This window comes from Clinocottus analis, unplaced genomic scaffold (assembly GCF_023055335.1).
Source record: "Clinocottus analis isolate CAN_PGR_092001 unplaced genomic scaffold, fCliAna1.0.p SCAF_20, whole genome shotgun sequence".
In the NCBI taxonomy this organism is placed as follows: Eukaryota; Metazoa; Chordata; class Actinopteri; order Perciformes; family Cottidae; genus Clinocottus; species Clinocottus analis.
The window spans coordinates 129,962-150,000 of NW_027175932.1; the positions used below are offsets into that span (position 1 = coordinate 129,962).

The 20,039-nt window shown below is 50.6% G+C and overlaps 1 protein-coding gene across 8 annotated transcripts in view; it reads left to right on the forward strand.

Annotated features, from left to right (window-relative positions):
- The window catches only part of LOC137791269 (filamin-C-like), a 32,435-nt gene that overhangs the window by 9,391 nt on the left and 3,005 nt on the right, over positions 1–20,039 (forward strand). The window contains exons 7-43 of one of the 8 annotated variants that reach the window (XM_068586031.1): positions 760–922; positions 1,154–1,354; positions 3,837–3,974; positions 4,102–4,228; positions 4,444–4,580; positions 4,818–5,011; positions 5,081–5,194; positions 5,269–5,412; positions 6,059–6,182; positions 6,287–6,447; positions 6,554–6,644; positions 6,755–6,924; positions 6,995–7,112; positions 7,359–7,621; positions 7,873–8,470; positions 8,905–9,078; positions 9,760–9,922; positions 10,007–10,167; positions 10,243–10,410; positions 11,186–11,309; positions 11,388–11,544; positions 11,723–11,839; positions 12,466–12,655; positions 12,731–12,754; positions 14,032–14,312; positions 14,934–15,002; positions 15,486–15,585; positions 15,788–15,928; positions 16,219–16,347; positions 17,008–17,181; positions 17,469–17,630; positions 18,222–18,425; positions 18,684–18,836; positions 18,924–19,046; positions 19,135–19,380; positions 19,491–19,760; positions 19,848–19,985. In XM_068586031.1, coding sequence (XP_068442132.1) covers positions 760–922; positions 1,154–1,354; positions 3,837–3,974; positions 4,102–4,228; positions 4,444–4,580; positions 4,818–5,011; positions 5,081–5,194; positions 5,269–5,412; positions 6,059–6,182; positions 6,287–6,447; positions 6,554–6,644; positions 6,755–6,924; positions 6,995–7,112; positions 7,359–7,621; positions 7,873–8,470; positions 8,905–9,078; positions 9,760–9,922; positions 10,007–10,167; positions 10,243–10,410; positions 11,186–11,309; positions 11,388–11,544; positions 11,723–11,839; positions 12,466–12,655; positions 12,731–12,754; positions 14,032–14,312; positions 14,934–15,002; positions 15,486–15,585; positions 15,788–15,928; positions 16,219–16,347; positions 17,008–17,181; positions 17,469–17,630; positions 18,222–18,425; positions 18,684–18,836; positions 18,924–19,046; positions 19,135–19,380; positions 19,491–19,760; positions 19,848–19,985 — 6,211 coding nt within the window. The remainder of the gene's footprint in view (positions 1–759; positions 923–1,153; positions 1,355–3,836; positions 3,975–4,101; positions 4,229–4,443; positions 4,581–4,817; positions 5,012–5,080; positions 5,195–5,268; positions 5,413–6,058; positions 6,183–6,286; positions 6,448–6,553; positions 6,645–6,754; positions 6,925–6,994; positions 7,113–7,358; positions 7,622–7,872; positions 8,471–8,904; positions 9,079–9,759; positions 9,923–10,006; positions 10,168–10,242; positions 10,411–11,185; positions 11,310–11,387; positions 11,545–11,722; positions 11,840–12,465; positions 12,656–12,730; positions 12,755–14,031; positions 14,313–14,933; positions 15,003–15,485; positions 15,586–15,787; positions 15,929–16,218; positions 16,348–17,007; positions 17,182–17,468; positions 17,631–18,221; positions 18,426–18,683; positions 18,837–18,923; positions 19,047–19,134; positions 19,381–19,490; positions 19,761–19,847; positions 19,986–20,039) is intronic. The other 7 variants (XM_068586032.1, XM_068586033.1, XM_068586034.1 and 4 more) reach the window with 7 other exon arrangements.

A 20,039-nucleotide genomic window follows, 5' to 3' on the forward strand; every position in this document is an offset into this window, starting at 1 on the left:
GCTTTAGTTCATGCTTTAGTTCCTGCTTTAGTTCCTGGTTTAGTTCCTGCTTTAGTTCCTGCTTTAGTTCCTGCTTTAGTTCCTGCTTCAGTTCCTGCTTTAGTTCCTGGTTTAGTTCCTGCTTTAGTTCCTGGTTTAGTTCCTGGTTTAGTTCCTGCTTCAGTTCCTGCTTTAGTTCCTGCTTTAGTTCCTGCTTTAGTTCCTGCTTTAGTTCCTGCTTCAGTTCCTGCTTTAGTTCCTGGTTTAGTTCCTGCTTTAGTTCCTGGTTTAGTTCCTGGTTTAGTTCCTGCTTCAGTTCCTGCTTTAGTTCCTGCTTTAGTTCCTGCTTCAGTTCCTGCTTTAGTTCCTGGTTTAGTTCCTGCTTTAGTTCCTGGTTTAGTTCCTGGTTTAGTTCCTGCTTCAGTTCCTGCTTCAGTTCCTGCTTTAGTTCCTGCTTTAGTTCCTGCTTTAGTTCCTGCTTTAGTTCCTGGTTTAGTTCCTGGTTTAGTTCCTGCTTTAGTTCCTGCTTTAGTTCCTGCTTTAGTTCCTGCTTTAGTTCCTACTTTCGTCAGAAAAGATCACAACATTCTCTTTGGGTTCATCATCACAGTTTGTTTGCGCTCTTGGTTCCTTCTTGTTCTGGTTTAAGGAACCAGGAGTCTGGAAGGTGTCGCGGTTCTTCTTCTGCAGACTAAAACCTGATTGATTGAATCCGTCTCAATCGGAGCCAACAGATTCCTGGTGACTTTATCCCCCAGTCATGAAGCCGCTCCTCCCCAGGTGAAGGTGCTGTTTGCTGGTCAGGACATCGACAGAAGTCCCTTCATGGTGAACGTTTCGAAGGCGATGGGCGACCCGACCCGGGTTCAGGCCCGCGGGCCGGGACTGCAGCAGGCGGGCAACGTGGCAAACAAACCCACCTACTTTGACATTTACACGGCAGGTAATCCCACATGCTGTACGGCACAGTTATCGCCGATAACGCGTTATGTCATAAAATATGTTTCTCTTTGAGATAATATAAGACAACATAATGTAAGATTAGATAATCTCATATGAGATTACACTTTTACTTTTTTTTACCGAGACTCTCATCGGCAGTCTGGCAGAAGCCACTTCGTCCTGCGGCGTGTGAACGTCTCGCTGTGCGTCTGTGCGTCTGTCCGTCCTCCAGGGGCCGGCGCCGGAGACGTGGGCGTCGTCATCGTGGACGCCGACTCTCGGAGGGACACAGTGGAGATTGTGTTGGAGAACAAAGGCGACAGTATCTTCCGCTGCACATATGTGCCCGTCCTGGAGGGACCGCACACAGTGCACGTGACCTTTGCCGGACAGCAGATTCCCAGAAGTCCTTTCACCGTGCACATCTCAGAGGGTAGCGTGTTACACTCTGACCTTCCTCTGACCTTTGTGTTACACTCTGACCTTCCTCTGACCTTCATGTTACACTCTGACCTTCCTCTGACCTCCGTGTTACACTCTGACCTTCCTCTGACCTTCGTGTTACACTCTGACCTTCCTCTGACCTTCATGTTACACTCTGACCTTCCTCTGACCTTCATGTTACACTCTGACCTTCCTCTGACCTTTGTGTTACACTCTGACCTTCCTCTGACCTTCATGTTACACTCTGACCTTCCTCTGACCTCCGTGTTACACTCTGACCTTCCTCTGACCTTCGTGTTACACTCTGACCTTCCTCTGACCTTCATGTTACACTCTGACCTTCCTTTAACCTTCGTGTTACACTCTGACCTTCCTCTGACCTCCGTGTTACACTCTGACCTTCCTCTGACCTCCGTGTTACACTCTGACCTTCCTCTGACCTTCATGTTACACTCTGACCTTCCTTTAACCTTCGTGTTACACTCTGACCTTCCTCTGACCTCCGTGTTACACTCTGACCTTCCTCTGACCTTCGTGTTACACTCTGACCTTCCTCTGACCTTCATGTTACACTCTGACCTTCCTCTGACCTCCGTGTTACACTCTGACCTTCCTCTGACCTTCATGTTACACTCTGACCTTCCTCTGACCTTCATGTTACACTCTGACCTTCCTCTGACCTTCGTGTTACACTCTGACCTTCCTCTGACCTTCATGTTACACTCTGACCTTCCTTTAACCTTCGTGTTACACTCTGACCTTCCTCTGACCTCCGTGTTACACTCTGACCTTCCTCTGACCTCCGTGTTACACTCTGACCTTCCTCTGACCTTCATGTTACACTCTGACCTTCCTTTAACCTTCGTGTTACACTCTGACCTTCCTCTGACCTCCGTGTTACACTCTGACCTTCCTCTGACCTTCGTGTTACACTCTGACCTTCCTCTGACCTTCATGTTACACTCTGACCTTCCTCTGACCTCCGTGTTACACTCTGACCTTCCTCTGACCTTCATGTTACACTCTGACCTTCCTCTGACCTTCATGTTACACTCTGACCTTCCTCTGACCTTCGTGTTACACTCTGACCTCCCTCTGCATTTAAATAGGATCATTAGGCGACGTTAACCAGAAAGTAAAGTGCATGTGTTTCTAATCAGAGCGTCACATTGAAATCTGACGTCCAGACGGATTGAGGGACTAACACCAGAGTCTGCAGGTTAGTCGGAGGCCAGGTCTGATTGGACAGTTGCTACTTGCTGGGTTTTATTGGCTGAAGCTGGTCTACTGGTCTGATGGTCTACTGGTCTACTGGTCAGATGTTCTGATGATCTACTGGTCTACTGGTCTACTGGTCTGATGGTCTACTGGTCTACTGTTCTGATGGTCTACTGGTCTGATGGTCTGATGGTCTGATGGTCTACTGGTCTACTGTTCTGATGGTCTACTGGTCTACTGGTCTACTGTTCTGATGGTCTACTGGTCTACTGTTCTGATGGTCTACTGGTCTACTGTTCTGATGGTCTACTGGCCGACTGTTCTGATGGTCTACTGGTCTACTGGTCTGATGGTCTGATGGTCTACTGGTCTGATGGTCTACAGGTCTGATGGTACGAGTGGGAAGGGGGGCGACTGTAGTCTGCCTGCACTCTCCTCTGGTTTCCTTACAACTGAAAACCCTCCCTGACCTCCTGAACGGGGTCTGCTTACTGCCGAGCAGCTCTTCTTCTTCTTCTTCTTCTTCTTCTTCTTCTTCTTCTTCTTCTTCTTCTTCTTCTTCTTCTTCTTCTTTTGTTTAGAAAATGGTTTCAAGATCTTTCTGGAGACTTCCTACTGAAGGGTTAGGGTTGGCATTGTGTTTATTCTGGTGCATATATAACTATGATTTTAATAAGTCCTCTCTTTGACCTTGGGAGTCGGTCAAGGTTAAACTCTACTGGTGTGTTTTCATGTGTTCATCTTGTGTTTAGTATTAACATTGAAGACACTGTGCATTCCATTGTAACCCCTCTGACCGCGTCTCCTTCTGATTGGTCCTCAGCATGTAACCCCTCTGACCGTGTCTCCTTCTGATTGGTCCTCAGCATGTAACCCCTCTGACCGCGTCTCCTTCTGATTGGTCCTCAGCATGTAACCCCTCTGACCGCGTCTCCTTCTGATTGGTCCTCAGCATGTAACCCCTCTGACCGTGTCTCCTTCTGATTGGTCCTCAGCATGTAACCCCTCTGACCGCGTCTCCTTCTGATTGGTCCTCAGCATGTAACCCCTCTGACCGCGTCTCCTTCTGATTGGTCCTCAGCATGTAACCCCTCTGACCGCGTCTCCTTCTGATTGGTCCTCAGCATGTAACCCCTCTGACCGCGTCTCCTTCTGATTGGTCCTCAGCATGTAACCCCTCTGACCGCGTCTCCTTCTGATTGGTCCTCAGCATGTAACCCCTCTGACCGCGTCTCCTTCTGATTGGTCCTCAGCATGTAACCCCAACGCCTGCCGGGCGTCGGGCCGCGGTCTGCAGCTGAAGGGTCTGAGGGTGAAGGAAGTGGCGGAGTTCAAAGTTCACACGAAAGGAGCCGGCAGCGGAGAACTCAAAGTCACCGTGAAGGGACCAAGTGAGACCCGGGACCTATACTTTGAAATGCACCTGCACTGTTCCCCATGAGACCTTTACTTTGAAAAGCTCCCCTGTCCCCCATCAGGCCTGTATTTTGAAAAGCTGACGGCTCTGTTCTGCTTCAGAGGGCCTGGACGAGCCGGTGAAGCTGCTGGAGGTGGACAACGGGACGTTTGAGTGTAACTATTACCCCGTGATGACGGGGAAACACCTGGTGACTGTCACCTGGGGAGGACACGGCATCCCACGCAGGTGAGCCAGAACCTCCATCACAACTATGAGGAACCCAGTATGGAACCATGAGGGACTCCAGAGGCTTAGATGTGATGGATATAGATGAAAAACATGTAACATATAAAACGTGCAATATATTACATATTCCATTACTTCCTTTGAATGCAGCATAATGACACATGTTTTATATTTCATATTTCGTTCTGGATCACAGTTTCTGTGTGTGCTTTCAGTCCGTTCGAGGTGCAGGTGAGTGAGGAGGCGGGGCCTCAGAAGGTGAGGGCCTGGGGTCCGGGTCTGGAGACGGGGATGGTGGGGAAGAGTGCCGACTTTGTGGTGGAGGCCATCGGCACGGAGGTGGGAACTCTGGGTACGTCACGGGACGCCAGGGACCAATCAGACACACTCACTGAATGATTGACAGGTGGCTGGGGGAGGGGCTTCAAATGGGTTGCTGCTGGTCCAGAGAAACAACTACAACTGAATTAATATATATTAACAAAACAAATATATAAATATGTATGTATGTATGTATGTATGTATGTATGTATGTATGTATGTTTGTATATAAAGTGTCTAATTCCACGTGCATCACCGGCTCTCTCAGGTTTCTCCATCGAGGGTCCGTCTCAGGCGAAGATCGAGTGCGATGATAAAGGCGACGGGTCATGTGACGTGCGCTACTGGCCGACGGAGCCGGGCGACTACGCCGTGCACGTGATCTGTGACGACGAGGACATCAAGGACAGCCCCTTCATGGCTCACGTCCTGCCCGCCGCCAGCGACGTCTTCCCAGAACACGTGAGCGCCGCCGGTCCTCGCACTGCTTTCCCTGCCGGGCTGCCGGTGCTGACCTGTCCCGGTCCTCAGGTCAAGTGCTCCGGTCCGGGTCTGCAGCCGCTGGGTTGCATCGTCAACAAGCCCGCCGACTTCACCATCGACACCCGGGCGGCCGGCCGAGGGGACCTGAAGCTCTACGCCCAGGTGAGGGTCTTAGAGGTGGTCTCCTCTCTCGTGGCGGCCGGTGAGTGGAGCTCAGTGAGCGTTTGTGCTTCCAGGACGCCGAGGGCTTCCCCATCGACGTCCAGGTCACCGAGAGCGGCGACAGCACCTTCCTCTGCGTCTACGTCCCCACCAAGGCCATCAAGCACACCATCATCATCACCTGGGGCCAAGTCAGCGCTCCCAACAGCCCCTTCAGGGTAAAGCACCGACACACCGACACCCTGGTCGGGGGTTCGATCCCCTGCAAGCCCAAAGTACCACAGTGTGCGAGAGATGACCGTTAATAACTAATCTGTCAAGACAAATTCATCATGAAACTTTTCATGTTTTATTGTATTTGCATGGAAATATACACATTTGGTTTATTAAGTACAGACAGTAGTTCTACAGAGTTCTAGTGGACCGAGGATAGAACCTTCAGGAACTCCAAACACTCACTCCAAACATCCAAAAACAGTGAGAGAAAAACATCCTGATGATAGTTTCCTCTCATGTGTTTATGACTTGAATAAAGTTTTTGCCAAGATAATCTCTGCAAATAGAATTGTGTAATACTCATATCGGCCACAAGGGGCTGAAGTGCACCACTTGCTCGTGTTCATGAACTCTAAACACATGCTACATACATAAAACATACAGAACAGATAAAACTCACCTGGAAGGGAGCATGAGATAGTGGTGCACTGGCGCCCCTTGTGGCCAACACAAGTATTACAACAACAGTCTTAACCGAGGCTTCAGGGTGCGATGAGCGGAAGAGGACGGAGACCAATGCACCCTGCGGGCGAGGTTACGAATACGGCTGATATTCATATTAATAATCGTGGCCGTCGCTGTGACCAGGTGCTGATAGGAGAAGGCAGCCATCCAGAGAACGTGAAGGTGTACGGGCCCGGAGTCGAGCAGGCGGGCCTGAAGGCCAACGAGCCCACCTACTTCACGGTGGACTGCAGTGAGGCCGGACAGGGTGGGCCGCGGTCCTGGTCCAGCATGAGACCAGCTTCCTGTCTTTGACCCTCTTATTACATTACGTTACATTACATTATATTACATTACATGATGTCCCGTCAGGTGACGTCAGCATTGGGATCAAGTGCGCTCCGGGTGTGGTCGGTCCGGCGGAGGCCGACATCGACTTCGACATCATCAAGAACGACAATGACACGTTCACGGTGAAGTACACGCCGCCGGGCGCCGGCCAGTACACCATCATGGTGCTGTTTGCCGACCAGGTGAGAGACAGGCCACGCCTCGGAAACACTTAAATATTCATATTCATATCATTATATGAACACTAGACGGCAACCAAACCTCCCTCGCCTTTTCATGTGTTGACAGGAAATACCCATCAGCCCCTTCAGAATAAATGTGGATCCTTCACATGATGCAACTAAAGTCAGAGCAGAAGGACCCGGACTCAACAAGACAGGTGACACGCCTCCAGGTGTGAGGCGGGTCGACACTTAAGAGGGCATCCTTTTCAACCTCTTTCTCTCTCTCTGCCCCCCCCCCCCACACCCCGCCTCTCCCCTCCTGTAGGAGTTGAAGTGGGGAAGCCGACCCACTTCACCATTTACACAAAGGGAGCCGGCAAAGCCGAACCGGAGGTCCGCTTCACCGGAGCAGCGAGAGGCGAAGCGGTTCGAGACTTCGAGATCATCGACAACCACGACTACTCGTACACGGTCCGCTACACCGCCGTGCAGCAGGTGAGCCGGCGGTCCGGTTCCCACCGCTCGTCCTCACGAGGCAGGAGGTTCACTGTACTTTGTCTCTCAGGGCCTCACGTCCGTCACGGTGAGCCACGGAGGAGACCCCATCCCCAAGACCCCCTTCAGCATCAGCGTGGCCCCCCCGCTGGACCTGGGCAGGGTCAAAGTTCAGGGTTTGAACAACAGTGAGTACATCTGTAGTTTAAACAGTTCTTCAAGAGGGCTGATTCATTCTTCCGACAAATCTGGATTTAAATCCTGAATATGAGGAGACCAGTATAGAACCTTGAGGGACTCCAGAGTCATACATACAAAATTAAACATGTTTAACAAATAAATAACATATAAAACAATTTCGAGAACCAAAGCTTCACTTTTCTGAAGCATGAAAAGATTTGTTGGTTTTAAAACCTCCCGGTCTCTCACCAAAGAGGTGGACGTTGGGAAAGACGAGGAGTTCACCGTCAGCACTCAAGATGCCGGCGGTCAGCGAAACCTGGACGTCAGGATCACGTCCCCGTCTCGTCGACAAATCCCCTGCAAGCTGGAGTCGGGCTCGGCCAATGAGGTCCACACGGTGCAGTACATCCCCCCAGAGGAAGGCCAGTACCGGGTGGACGTCAGCTACGACGGAAACCCCGTACCAGGAAGCCCGTTCACCGTGGAGGCCGTGATGCCCCCCGACCCATCGAAGGTGAGATCAAAGCCTCCTTCAAAGAGGTCTTACTAAACTGTTGAAGGTCTTACTAAACCGTTGAAGGTCTGAGTAGATATTTGTAGGTCTTACTACACCTTTGAAAGTCTGAGTAAAGACGATCCAGGTAAGTGTACCTTTCTCTTATTCTGAGTACTAAACATGTTTACTTGGTCTATCAAGTCAAGAATCTATATTTATATATTAATGGATATTAACTTATTAACTCTCTTGGCCCGTTTACCCTCCAGGTCCGAGCCTATGGTCCGGGTCTTCAGGGGGGCGTTGTGGGTAAACCGGCCCCCTTTGCCATCGACACAAAGGGAGCTGGTACCGGTGGTCTGGGCTTGACGGTGGAGGGACCATGCGAGGCCAAGATCGAATGCCAGGACAACGGAGACGGATCCTGCTCCGTGTCCTACCTGCCCACTGAGCCCGGCGAGTACGCCATCAACATCCTGTTTGCAGAGCGGCACATCCCCGGATCCCCCTTCAAGGCCGCGGTGCAGTCGGCGTTCGACCCCAGCAAGGTCACGGCCAGTGGGCCGGGCCTGGAGCGAGGGAAGGTCGGCGAGGACGGGTCCTTCACGGTGGACTGCTCGAAAGCCGGAGAGGCCGAGCTCACCATCGAGATCATTTCCGAGTCCGGAGCCAAAGCCGAGGTCCGCGTCCAGAACAATGGCGACGGGACCTACTCCATCACCTACATCCCACAGGTCCACGGCACGTACACCATCACCATTAAGTACGGGGGGCTCGCCGTGCCCGAGTTCCCCGCCAGACTCCAGGTGGACCCGGCCGTGGACACCAGCGGGGTGAAGGTCCACGGCCCCGGAGTGGAACCCATAGGTGAGGCCGGCTTTCTGCTCCGGTTTACTTATGAAGTTACAGAAGTTATGAAGTAAAACTGTCACATACTAAAGTATTCACAGATGACATGTATTCCCCACGTAAATATATGTAATATAAATCAATCTTCAACTTACTCATTTAACATATTTTAATACAGCATTTTGGTTCAGAAGCTGAAGATAAATTATTGTGTACATTAATCTTTTCAAAACTCTTGATTACTAATTAGGTTGATTTATACATTGGACATAATGAGGCTGTTATTGAAGCAGATGTAAATACTATAAATAATGTGAATAACGTGCTTTAAAGCCACACGTCCAGCTCTGTGCTGATCTCCATGTTGAAGCTTCTCGAGCTTCTTCATGTGATCAACGCTTTGAATCAGATCCAGTCATCGGTCTCAGCGTTCTCGTGCTCGTTCTCTGCAGGCGTCCTGAGGGAAGTCACCACACACTTCCTGGTGGACGCCCGCTCGCACCACAAGAGCGGCGGCAGCCTCGTCAAAGCCGGCATCTCCAACCCTTCAGGCATCACTACGGACGCCTACGTCACGGACAAAGGGGACGGGACCTACCGGGCGGAGTACACGCCCTACGAGGACGGTGAGGCGCTCTGGGCCTGGGGATGAGGGAATCATTGAGATGGTTCATCAAACGACCCGTTCTCCTAAAGCTTGTTTTGCTCTCTCAGGAAAAGAAAATAATTCAGCAATTGAAAACCAACAACCTGTTTGCTTTGTACTTTAAAACCTGTTTGATCACAGAAAGTCTAAAATGTGTTTCTTCCCATATGCAGCAGAGAACTGATAGATAACGGCAGAAACCTGTAAGGAAGGTGTAGCTTAATTAATGTGGCCTGTCTGTGAAGGGGTGGTGGGGCTGCTGGTATTAATAGCTGCAGTCTGTCTGTGGCAGCAGATGGTTTTCCACTGATAGTAATGTATGACATGCTGGAGCCCAGTGCATTGTGGGACATAAATACTCTTTCCTGTGGAGGCCTCAGTCAGACGAGGATTCAAAATAAGAAGTGATTCTCTGTCTTTCGTCTTTCAAAGGTGGTCTCACAGGTGATGTACATTGGCACCCTCTGCTGGATAACAGGTCCAAATATACCATTGTGATTTCATCCCTGAGGTTCTGCGATATATCGGAGGACCGAAGTCCCACTAGTAGCCTCATGGAGGTCTTTTTTAGACCACTTTGTTTGACTCAACTCTGATCAAACAAAACAAGACCCGCCAACATGCTGAATATTTCATGCTGCGCTCACCTGTCTGCCTGCAGGTCTGCATCTGATTGAAGTGTTGTTTGATGAGGTCTCGGTGCCGAAGAGTCCGTTCAGGGTGTCGGTGACGGAAGGTTGTGACCCCAGTCGAGTCCGAGCCTACGGTCCGGGTCTGGACGAAGGCCTGGTTAGCAAACCAAACCGCTTTACCGTCGAGACCAGGTGACTTTACTGTCGCTCTTAAGATCAAAATCAAACCGTTCTGAATATCTCAGACCGAGTTCTAACCCCTTGTCTCCCCCTCAGAGGTGCTGGCACTGGAGGTCTTGGTTTGGCCATTGAGGGTCCATCTGAGGCGAAGATGTCCTGTAAGGACAACAAAGATGGCAGCTGTAGTGTGGAGTACATCCCCTTTACTCCTGGAGAGTATGACGTCAACATCACCTTTGGAGGCCTTCCTATCCCAGGTAATGGTCTGAACCAGGACGCTGGTCCAGATTTTTTTAAACAGCAGTGACTCATAACCTCTGTGTCTATTGCAGGGAGCCCATTCCGGGTCCCAGTGCGAGAGCTGGTGGATCCCAGTAAAGTGAAATGTTCAGGTCCCGGCTTGGGAAGTGGAGTCCGAGCCCACGTCCCTCAGACCTTCACTGTGGACAGCAGTAAGGCCGGAGTGGCTGCCTTGGAGGTCCACCTGTACGGACCCACAGGTAAGACCTTTAGAAAGTCACCTCACTGGATGGTTTGCTGCAGTCCAACTTCGCTGAATCAGGAACCTCCTCATCATTAAGAACAAATGCATCTCTCTGAAATATAAACCTGCTGTTCAGGCTGCACATTGTGTACGAGGCCGTGGAGGCCAAAGCTCTGGACAGTTCATTATATCATTTAGACATCAAGATGGACCAGGTCCTCGTCTTGTGTTGGCCTAAAGACCTTCCAGGTCCTCGTCTTGTGTTGGCCTAAAGACCTTCCAGGTCCTCGTCTTGTGTTGGCCTAAAGACCTTCCAGGTCCTCGTCTTGTGTTGGCCTAAAGACCTTCCAGGTCCTCGTCTTGTGGTGGCCTAAAGACCTTCCAGGTCCTCGTCTTGTCTTGGCCTAAAGACCTCCATGTCCTCGTCTTGTGTTGGCCTAAAGACCTTCCAGGTCCTCGTCTTGTGTTGGCCTAAAGACCTTCCAGGTCCTCGTCTTGTGTTGGCCTAAAGACCTTCCAGGTCCTCGTCTTGTGTTGGCCTAAAGACCTCCATGTCCTCGTCTTGTGTTGGCCTAAAGACCTCCATGTCCTCGTCTTGTGTTGGCCTAAAGACCTCCATGTCCTCGTCTTGTGTTGGCCTAAAGACCTCCATGTCCTCGTCTTGTGTTGGCCTAAAGACCTTCCAGCATATACTTAGGACTTCTTTGAACCCGTCCCTGTAGAAGTCAAGGGAGGCAAATTTTCCATCAGCTTTAGAGTCTAAACGGTGAATAACTCTGTTTGCCCTCCAGGTGTGACCGAGCCACTCAGCATCACCGACAACGGAGACGGCACTCACACCGTCAACTACACTCCTGCTGACGACGGCCCGTACACGGTGTGTGTGAAATATGCCGAGCAGGAGGTCCCTCGCAGGTCGGTGCCAAACACGTGTGCATGAAGAAGGCCTAATTGTACTGGTTTAGGTTGACCTTCCAATCCGTCTCCTTTTAGTCCTTTTAAGATCAAGACGTTACCGGCTCATGATGCCAGTAAAGTCCGAGCCAGCGGTCCAGGTCTGAATGCGTCCGGAGTTCCAGCCAGTCTGCCGGTGGAGTTCACCATCGACGCCAGAGATGCCGGAGAGGGACTGCTCACCGTTCAGATTCTGGTGAGTCTCAGATTCTGTCCTGACTCCTGAGGTTTGGTCCACCAGAGTCTGCTAGCGTCTGATAAGGTTGACTAGAGGTTGCTATTTTCCCTCTTCTGAACTGTTGTTGTCTCACTGACTCTCTTAACCCTGATCCCAGCTCTCCATGTGACTTCCTGTCCCCGCTGCACCCCTGCAGGGTCCGGATGGGTGCAGGCGCGATGCCTCAGTGTTTGTGGAGGACTGGGGCAGGAGGGTGTGGGAGACTCATATAGTAAAGAGAACCATCCCCTTCAGTATTCATAAGAGGGGCTGTGTAAGACCTGGACTCTGTCCTCCGTCACCTTGTCTCACATCCCCCCTCTTTCCTTCCTTCCTTCCTTTTTTCATTCCTCCCTCCCTCCTTGTTCCCTTAAAACAGGACACGATGATCCTCTAATAAAATTAATAATAATAAATAAAAAAGTAGGAAACCATTAAGTAGCAATAAAGAAAATACGGACCAAGAAGAATTAAAGTAAATTTGTTTTAATCTTCTCAAAGTTAAATGGAGTCTTGTTTTAAGCCCCTCCCCCTCTGTGAACTGACCTCCATCACTTTGTTTTAGTTCACTGACAGATGTTCACTTCTCCTCTAACTAGAGTTCTTAAACCTCTCCCTCTTCTTCCTTCTCTTCGTCCTCTTCTTATTTCTTCTCCTCTTCCTCTTCTCAGCTTCTTCCTTCTCATCCTCTTCCTCCCTCTAGTGAGTAATTAGATCCTCAACATGTTCATGTTAGATACGTACATGTTCAACATGAATCACATGTTCAAAACCAGCAGAAGAAACCTGACCGAGGATCTGAGGCAGACTCGTTGCTCTCGGTAGGAAACCGACGATGCTGCTTCAGGTGCCGTCGTGCTTCGCAGCGCTCTCATTTCCTCCCTGACTTCCTGTCTGCAGGACCCGGAGGGGAAGCCCAAGAAGGCGAACATCCGGGACGGCCGGGACGGGACCTACACGGTGGCCTACGTCCCCGACCTGCCGGGCCGCTACACCATCAGCATCCGGTATGGCGGGGACCAGATCCCGTACTCGCCGTACCGCGTCCACGCACTGCCCACCGGGGACGCCAGCAAGTGCCTGGTCACAGGTAGGACTCCGGCCACCGCTCACCTGGCAGCCAATCAGATGACATCGTCTGAAACTAAGTCTTGTTTTCTTTCAGTTTCAATCGGGGGACACGGACTGGGTGAGTTATGAGTTATTACTTGAGTTATGGCCTCATCTTTATATTACCTGAGTTATGACCTCATCTTTATATTACCTGAGTTATGGCCTCATCTTTATATTACCTGAGTTATGACCTCATCTTTATATTACCTGAGTTATGGCCTCATCTTTATATTACCTGAGTTATGGCCTCATCTTTATATTACCTGAGTTATGACCTCATCTTTATATTACCTGAGTTATGACCTCATCTTTATATTACCTGAGTTATGACCTCATCTTTATATTACCTGAGTTATGATCTCATCTTTATATTACCTGAGTTATGACCTCATCTTTATATTACCTGAGTTATGATCTCATCTTTATATTACCTGAGTTATGATCTCATCTTTATATTACCTGAGTTATGATCTCATCTTTATATTACCTGAGTTATGATCTCATCTTTATATTACCTGAGTTATGATCTCATCTTTATATTACCTGAGTTATGATCTCATCTTTATATTACCTGAGTTATGGCCTCATCTTTATATTACCTGAGTTATGATCTCATCTTTGTATTACCTGAGTTATGATCTCATCTTTATATTACCTGAGTTATGACCTCATCTTTATATTACCTGAGTTATGACCTCATCTTTATATTACCTGAGTTATGACCTCATCTTTATATTACCTGCTCTAAGATTCACCTTATTGGTGATTGGTCACCAGGACTAGCCTCTACTTGGTCACCAGGACTAGCCTCTACTTGGTCACCAGGACTAGCCTCTCCTTGGTCACCAGGACTAGCCTCTACTTGGTCACCAGGACTAGCCTCTACTTGGTCACCAGGACTAGCCTTTACTTGGTCACTAGGACTAGCCTCTGATTGGTCACCAGGATTAGCATCTGATTGGTCACCAGGACTAGCCTCTACTTGGTCACCAGGACTTGCCTCCACTTGGTCACCAGGACTAGCCTCTACTTGGTCACCAGGACTAGCCTTTACTTGGTCACCAGGACTAGCCTCTACTTGGTCACCAGGACTAGCCTTTACTTGGTCACCAGGACTAGCCTCTACTTGGTCACCAGGACTAGCCTTTACTTGGTCACCAGGACTAGCCTCTACTTGGTCACCAGGACTAGCCTTTACTTGGTCACCAGGACTAGCCTCTACTTGGTCACCAGGACTAGCCTCTACTTGGTCACCAGGACTAGCCTCTACTTGGTCACCAGGACTTGCCTCTACTTGGTCACCAGGACTAGCCTCTACTTGGTCACCAGGACTTGCCTCTACTTGGTCACCAGGACTTGCCTCTGATTGGTCCTCCGCCTTGTCAGGATCAGGTATCGGCCCGACCATCCAAATTGGAGAGGAGACTGTCATCACCGTGGACGCAAAGGCTGCTGGGAAAGGCAAAGTGACCTGCAAGGTGTCGACCCCCGGCGGGGCGGAGCTGGACGTGGACGTGGTGGAGAACTCTGACGGGACGTTTGACATTTACTACACGGCTCCAGAGCCCGGGAAGTACGTCATCACCATCCGGTTCGGAGGGGAGAACATCCCCGACAGCCCCTTCCACCTGCTGGTGAGCCTGAGACCAGAGACCAAAGCAAGGTTCCCCTGCTTTCTACCACGAACAGGTTCTCTTCAGGGGACCGGGGGCCAGAAACCAGGGTCTAGGAACCAGGGTCTAGGAACCAGGGTCTAGGGACCAGGGGCCAGAAACCAGGGGCCAGAAACCAGGGGCCAGAAACCAGGGTCCAGAAACCAGGGTCCAGGAATCAGGGTCCAGAAACCAGGGTCCAAGAACCAGGGTCTAGAAACCAGGGTCTAGAAACCAGGGTCTAGAAACCAGGGGCCAGAAACCAGGGTCTAGGAACCAGGGTCCAGGAACCAGGGTCTAAGAACCAGGGTCTAAGAACCAGGGTCTAGAAACCAGGGTCTAGAAACCAGGGTCTAGAACCAGGGTCTCGGAACCAGGGTCTAGAAACCAGCTTCTAGGAACCAAGACCTGGTTGCAGATCTGCAGGACCTCGAAAACATTACGTATCTATATTATTTTAAAAGGTGTTAAAAGGTTGGCGACCACTGCGTCAATGGAGGCACTTGTGTTATTGCATGGAGGTGTGTGTGTGTGTGTGTGTGTGTGTGTGTGTGTGTGTGTGTGTGTGTGTGCTCCCTAAAGGCTCTACCTTGTTCCCTGTAGGCGAGTGATCCCGTCCCACTAACAGAGGAGCCATGTGAACAGTCCCGTGTGGGCTCCTCCCCTCACTGGGTACACCCTGTTATTATATCTGAGACATGCACACACACACACACACACACACACACACACACACACACACATGTATGTGTGTGTGTATGTGTGTGTGTGTGTGTGTGTCCTCTTCACACTAAGCTGACTCGTGATTGGTCCTCGTGGCTCGGCATGCAGCTGCATGTTTAACTCGTCTCACTAACAGATCTAAGATCAGAACTTGAAGTAAGTAAATACTCTTTCTGCGCCTTTTCTTTTTATATTTAATTCTTCTTCTTTTTTATTATTATTAATTTATTTTTGGTTATTTTAATTGTATTTGTTTATTCTATAATTTATATTTTATATTTAATTATTCACGATCTGATTTCCATAACCAACTAGTTAAAAAGTTTTGTCTGATCCTCTCTCTCCGCCTATCAACCGTCTTCCTCCTCCTCTTCTTCCTCCTCTTTCTCCTCCTCTTCCTCCTCCCTAACGTTCCCTCTGGCTCTGGTTTAGGCCACCGATGATGTCATCGGTCCTGTGGAGGCAATGGAGCCGGAGCTCCGCCCCTTCAGCCTGGTCATTCCCTTCACGGTGCAGAAAGGAGAGATCACAGGTGAGACATGCACCTTTTACACCAGAAACAACAACTCACCTCAACGTGTTCTTCAAGGAACCTTTAAGAACACACGCGTGTTCCATCAGGAGGAAACCGTCTCCTGGTTGGGGACTATTTCCTGTGGTGGATTAATTTGGTGCTCCAGTATGTGTGTGATTGAGTCTACATGATGATGATGATGATGATGATGGTCCTCCAGGTGAGGTGCGCATGCCGTCCGGCCGCACCGCGAGTCCTCACATCACCGACAACAAGGACGGCACCGTCACCGTCAGATACTCCCCGACGGAGCGAGGCCTGCACCAGATGGACATCAAGTACTCCGGAGACCACATCCCAGGTGACCCTCACACCTGTTCACTCTGAGAACCACATCCCAGGTGACCCTCACACCTGTTCACTCTGAGAACCACATCCCTGGTGACCCTCACACCTGTATACTCTGAGAGGATGTTTCTCTTCGGCCTCAGCCGGAGCATCAGGGCCGAACCAATCGGAGAGCGGAGCATCATCGGCAAACAGCCGGACCAGCAGGAACGAGACCTGCTCTGTGTTCACAAAGGGCTGTGAACACAGAGCAGGAACGAGACCTGCTCTGTGTTCACAGCCCTCTGTGCTTTCTCTCCACAGGAAGTCCACTCCAGTTCTACGTGGACGCCATCAACAGCGGTCACGTGACGGCGTACGGCCCCGGCCTGAGTCACGGCACGGTGAACCGACCGGCCACCTTCACCATCGTGACGAAGGACGCCGGAGAGGGTACTAGCAACACCCAACGCTAAGCTACCGCCAGGGCTTTTATTTTGAAACATTGGCAGGAAGAAGCAACTTACAGGGTTCTTATGGTCATTGGAAACCTGGAAAAGTCATTGAATTTTAAAATAGTTATTTCTAGGCCTGAAAAAGTCTTTGAAAAAAATAAAATCCCGAAGGTTTTGTAAAAGTCATAGAAATGTGTTCTGCATGAACATAACAGATTTTCATGACTTTTCCAAAACTTTTGGGCGTTGATTTAGTTTAAATAATGAATCTGCTTTTAAATGAAAGAGGCTCAAAATATCAGCAGCATACATACAGGCATCTATACAAATGTTTATTCTTTTAATCAAACTATTGTCTCTCATTCATTTGAGTCATTTAAGGTTTACTGTATGCTTTGAATCCTCATTGTTAGTTTAGATACTACATTTTATCACTTTGTACTGTTTACACACACATTTCACACAGTGTTTGCTCATGGGCACTTGGCTTGAAGTCATGAAAATTTGGTTAAAAGTCATGGAAAAGTCATGAAAATATGGTGAAAAGTCAAGTCTTGGAAATCCATTGGTCAAAATGTGCATGAACCCTGAACTTCACGCGTCACACTGAGTTCATGTCTCAGTCCAGGTGTGCGCTTCATCGGGTCTCTCTCTGCAGGGGGTCTGTCGCTGGCCGTGGAAGGTCCATCCAAAGCCGAGATCAGCTGCAAAGACAACAAGGACGGGACCTGCACCGTGTCCTACCTGCCCACCGTCCCCGGAGACTACAACATCATCGTCAAGTTCGATGACGAGCACATTGCCGGCAGCCCCTTCACCGCCAAGACCACCGGTACCAGAATCCTGCACGGGTCCAGTCCATTCAGTTGGTTCTGTAGAGCCCTCAGAGGGCTTTACAATCTATACACATATAGGAGGCGAAAGAACGAGGACCTGGGTCCAAGTGGAACCAGGACTAGGGTCCAAATTAACCCAGGACCATGAGGGTCCAGATTAAACCAGGACCAGGATGATGTACCCCTTTGTAAATGTTGGCCTGGGTTAATAACCAGATTGTCGCTGGTTCTTCCTTCTGATTCTTCTTTCTGGTTCTTCTTTCTGGTCCCGGTCGACCTTCAGGTGACGAGTCCATGAGGACGTCTCAGCTCAACGTCGGCACGGCAACAGACGTGTCCTTGAAGATCATGGAGACGGACCTGAGCGTTCTGGCGGCAAGCATCAGGGCGCCGTCGGGCAGCGAGGAGGCGTGTCTGCTGAAGAGGCTCCCCAACAGACACATCGGTGAGTGGGGGAACGGCGGCAATCACGACTCTCAAAGAATAAAAAGCAATGCTAACAAAGAATGCTAACAATGAATGCTAACCACACCATGCAAATGTTACTCGCACCTGAAAGGGGGCGTGGCTTATATCCATAAAAACAGTTACCGTTTCCGCCATCCACCACGGAAATAACCACTATTTCTGCTTTAAACTTGTTGTGTAAATTCCACATACGTGGGAACATCAAACTAGCGTCACATGATTTTTTTTGCTAGAGTTGGAAAATGTCAATTCGCGCAAATTTGCGCGTTATTCGCACTGCATCGCGGAAAATGTGCTTATTTGCAACCTATTACGTCCGTGCATGGACTTTGCATGTAATCTGCTCGCGTGTCAAATTCGCAACGCGTTTGGTGTGAACGCAGCATAACAGCTAGCTTCACGTCGCTAACTCTGGAAACAGGAAATGTGGGACAAATATTCACAATGGCTACGATTAGCTTCTTGAGCTAAAGGGATCTTAAGGACTTCTTTAGACTTGAGCTGAACGACGTTGAGACAGAAACCAACATGGCTGCCGGCTGTCCGACCGCCCTCCTTTCGCCTGCAGGGATCTCGTTCACGCCGAAGGAAGTGGGCGAGCACGTGGTGAGCGTGAAGAAGAGCGGGAAGCACGTGACCAACAGCCCCTTCAAGATCCTGGTGGGCAAGTCGGAGATCGGTGACGCCAGCAAGGTGCAGGTTTACGGCCAGGGGCTGGTGGAGGGGCACACCTTCGAGGTGGCCGAGTTCATCGTGGACACCAGGAGCGCAGGTACCATCAGAACCTTTATCAGACCAGATCCACGTCAAAACCTTTATCTAGACCAGATCCACACATCAAAACCTTTATCCAGACCAGATCCACACATCAAAACCTTTATCAGACCAGATCCACACATCAAAACCTTTATCCAGACCAGATCCACACATCAAAACCTTTATCAGACCAGATCCACACATCAAAACCTTTATCCAGACCAGATCCACACATCAAAACCTTTATCCAGACGTGATCCCCATGTCTTCGCAGGCTACGGGGGTCTGGGCCTGTCCATCGAGGGCCCCAGTAAGGTGGACATCACCTGTGAGGACGTGGAGGATGGAACCTGTAAAGTCACCTTCTGCCCCACCGAGCCGGGGAACTACATCATCAGCGTCAAGTTCGCCGACCAGCACGTGCCAGGTATGGACCAGCATGCTCTCTGTAATTGGAGACCAGGTACGAGCCGCCAAACAAACAAACAAACAAATGTTGTTCTGGCGCCGACAGGAAGTCCGTTCACCGTGAAGGTGTTTGGAGAAGGCCGGATGAAGGAGAGCATCACCAGGAGGCGCCACGCTCCCTCCATCGCTAGTGTGGGCAGCACCTGTGACCTCAACCTCAAGATACCAGGTGAGACTCCTCTCCTCCTCCTATTCCTCTTCTTCCTCTTCTCCTCTTCATCCTCACCTCCTGCCCCCCCACAACCCCTCCTCTCCAGGCAACTGGTTCCACCTGGTCTCGGCCCAGGAGCGGCTGACCCAGACCTTCACCCGCAGCACTTACACCCGGACGGAGCGCACAGAGATCAGCAAGACTCGAGCCGGGGAGACCAAGAGGGAGGTGCGGGTGGAGGAGAGCACGCGGGTGGGCGAGCCCTTCAGGGACGCCTTCCCCTTCCTGGGGAGGGAGGCTCTGGCCGGCTTCAGCGGCCCGCCTCCTGCTGCTGCTGCCGCTCTGCAGGAAGGTGAGGGGGTGAGAGAGTGAGGGGTGAGGGGGTGAGAGAGTGAGGGGCGAGAGGGTCTGTGTGTTCAGTCTTAATCTGTAAACATTGTCAATATTTTTGTCTCCACCAAGGGGAGGCGGGCCCCCAGGAGATGACGGGCGTGGTGACGAGCCCAGCAGGAGAGACAGAGGAGGCGGAGATCATCCAAGGGGAGGACAGCTCCTACAGCGTCCGCTTCGTGCCTCAGGAGACGGGCGCTCACACGGTGACGGTGAAGTACCGCGGCCAGCACGTCCCAGGAAGCCCCTTCCAGTTCACCGTGGGGCCCCTGGGGGAGGGGGGGTCCCACAAGGTGCGAGCAGGAGGAACCGGGCTGGACCGAGGCGTGGCCGGGATCCCAGGTGGGCTTTGCTGTTGATGATGTCACACTTAAGGTGCGCAGGCGCGTTGGTTCAAAATGTAAAGAGCTGATGGTTCTGTGTCCTCAGCCGAGTTCAGCATCTGGACCAGGGAGGCCGGAGCAGGAGGTCTGTCCATCGCCGTGGAGGGACCCAGTAAGGCCGAAATCTCCTTCGAAGACCGGAAGGACGGATCCTGTGGAGTCGCCTACGTGGTCCAGGAACCCGGTGAGACCCGCACACAGATCCTGGATCAGATTTAATGATGCGTACATTAAGAAT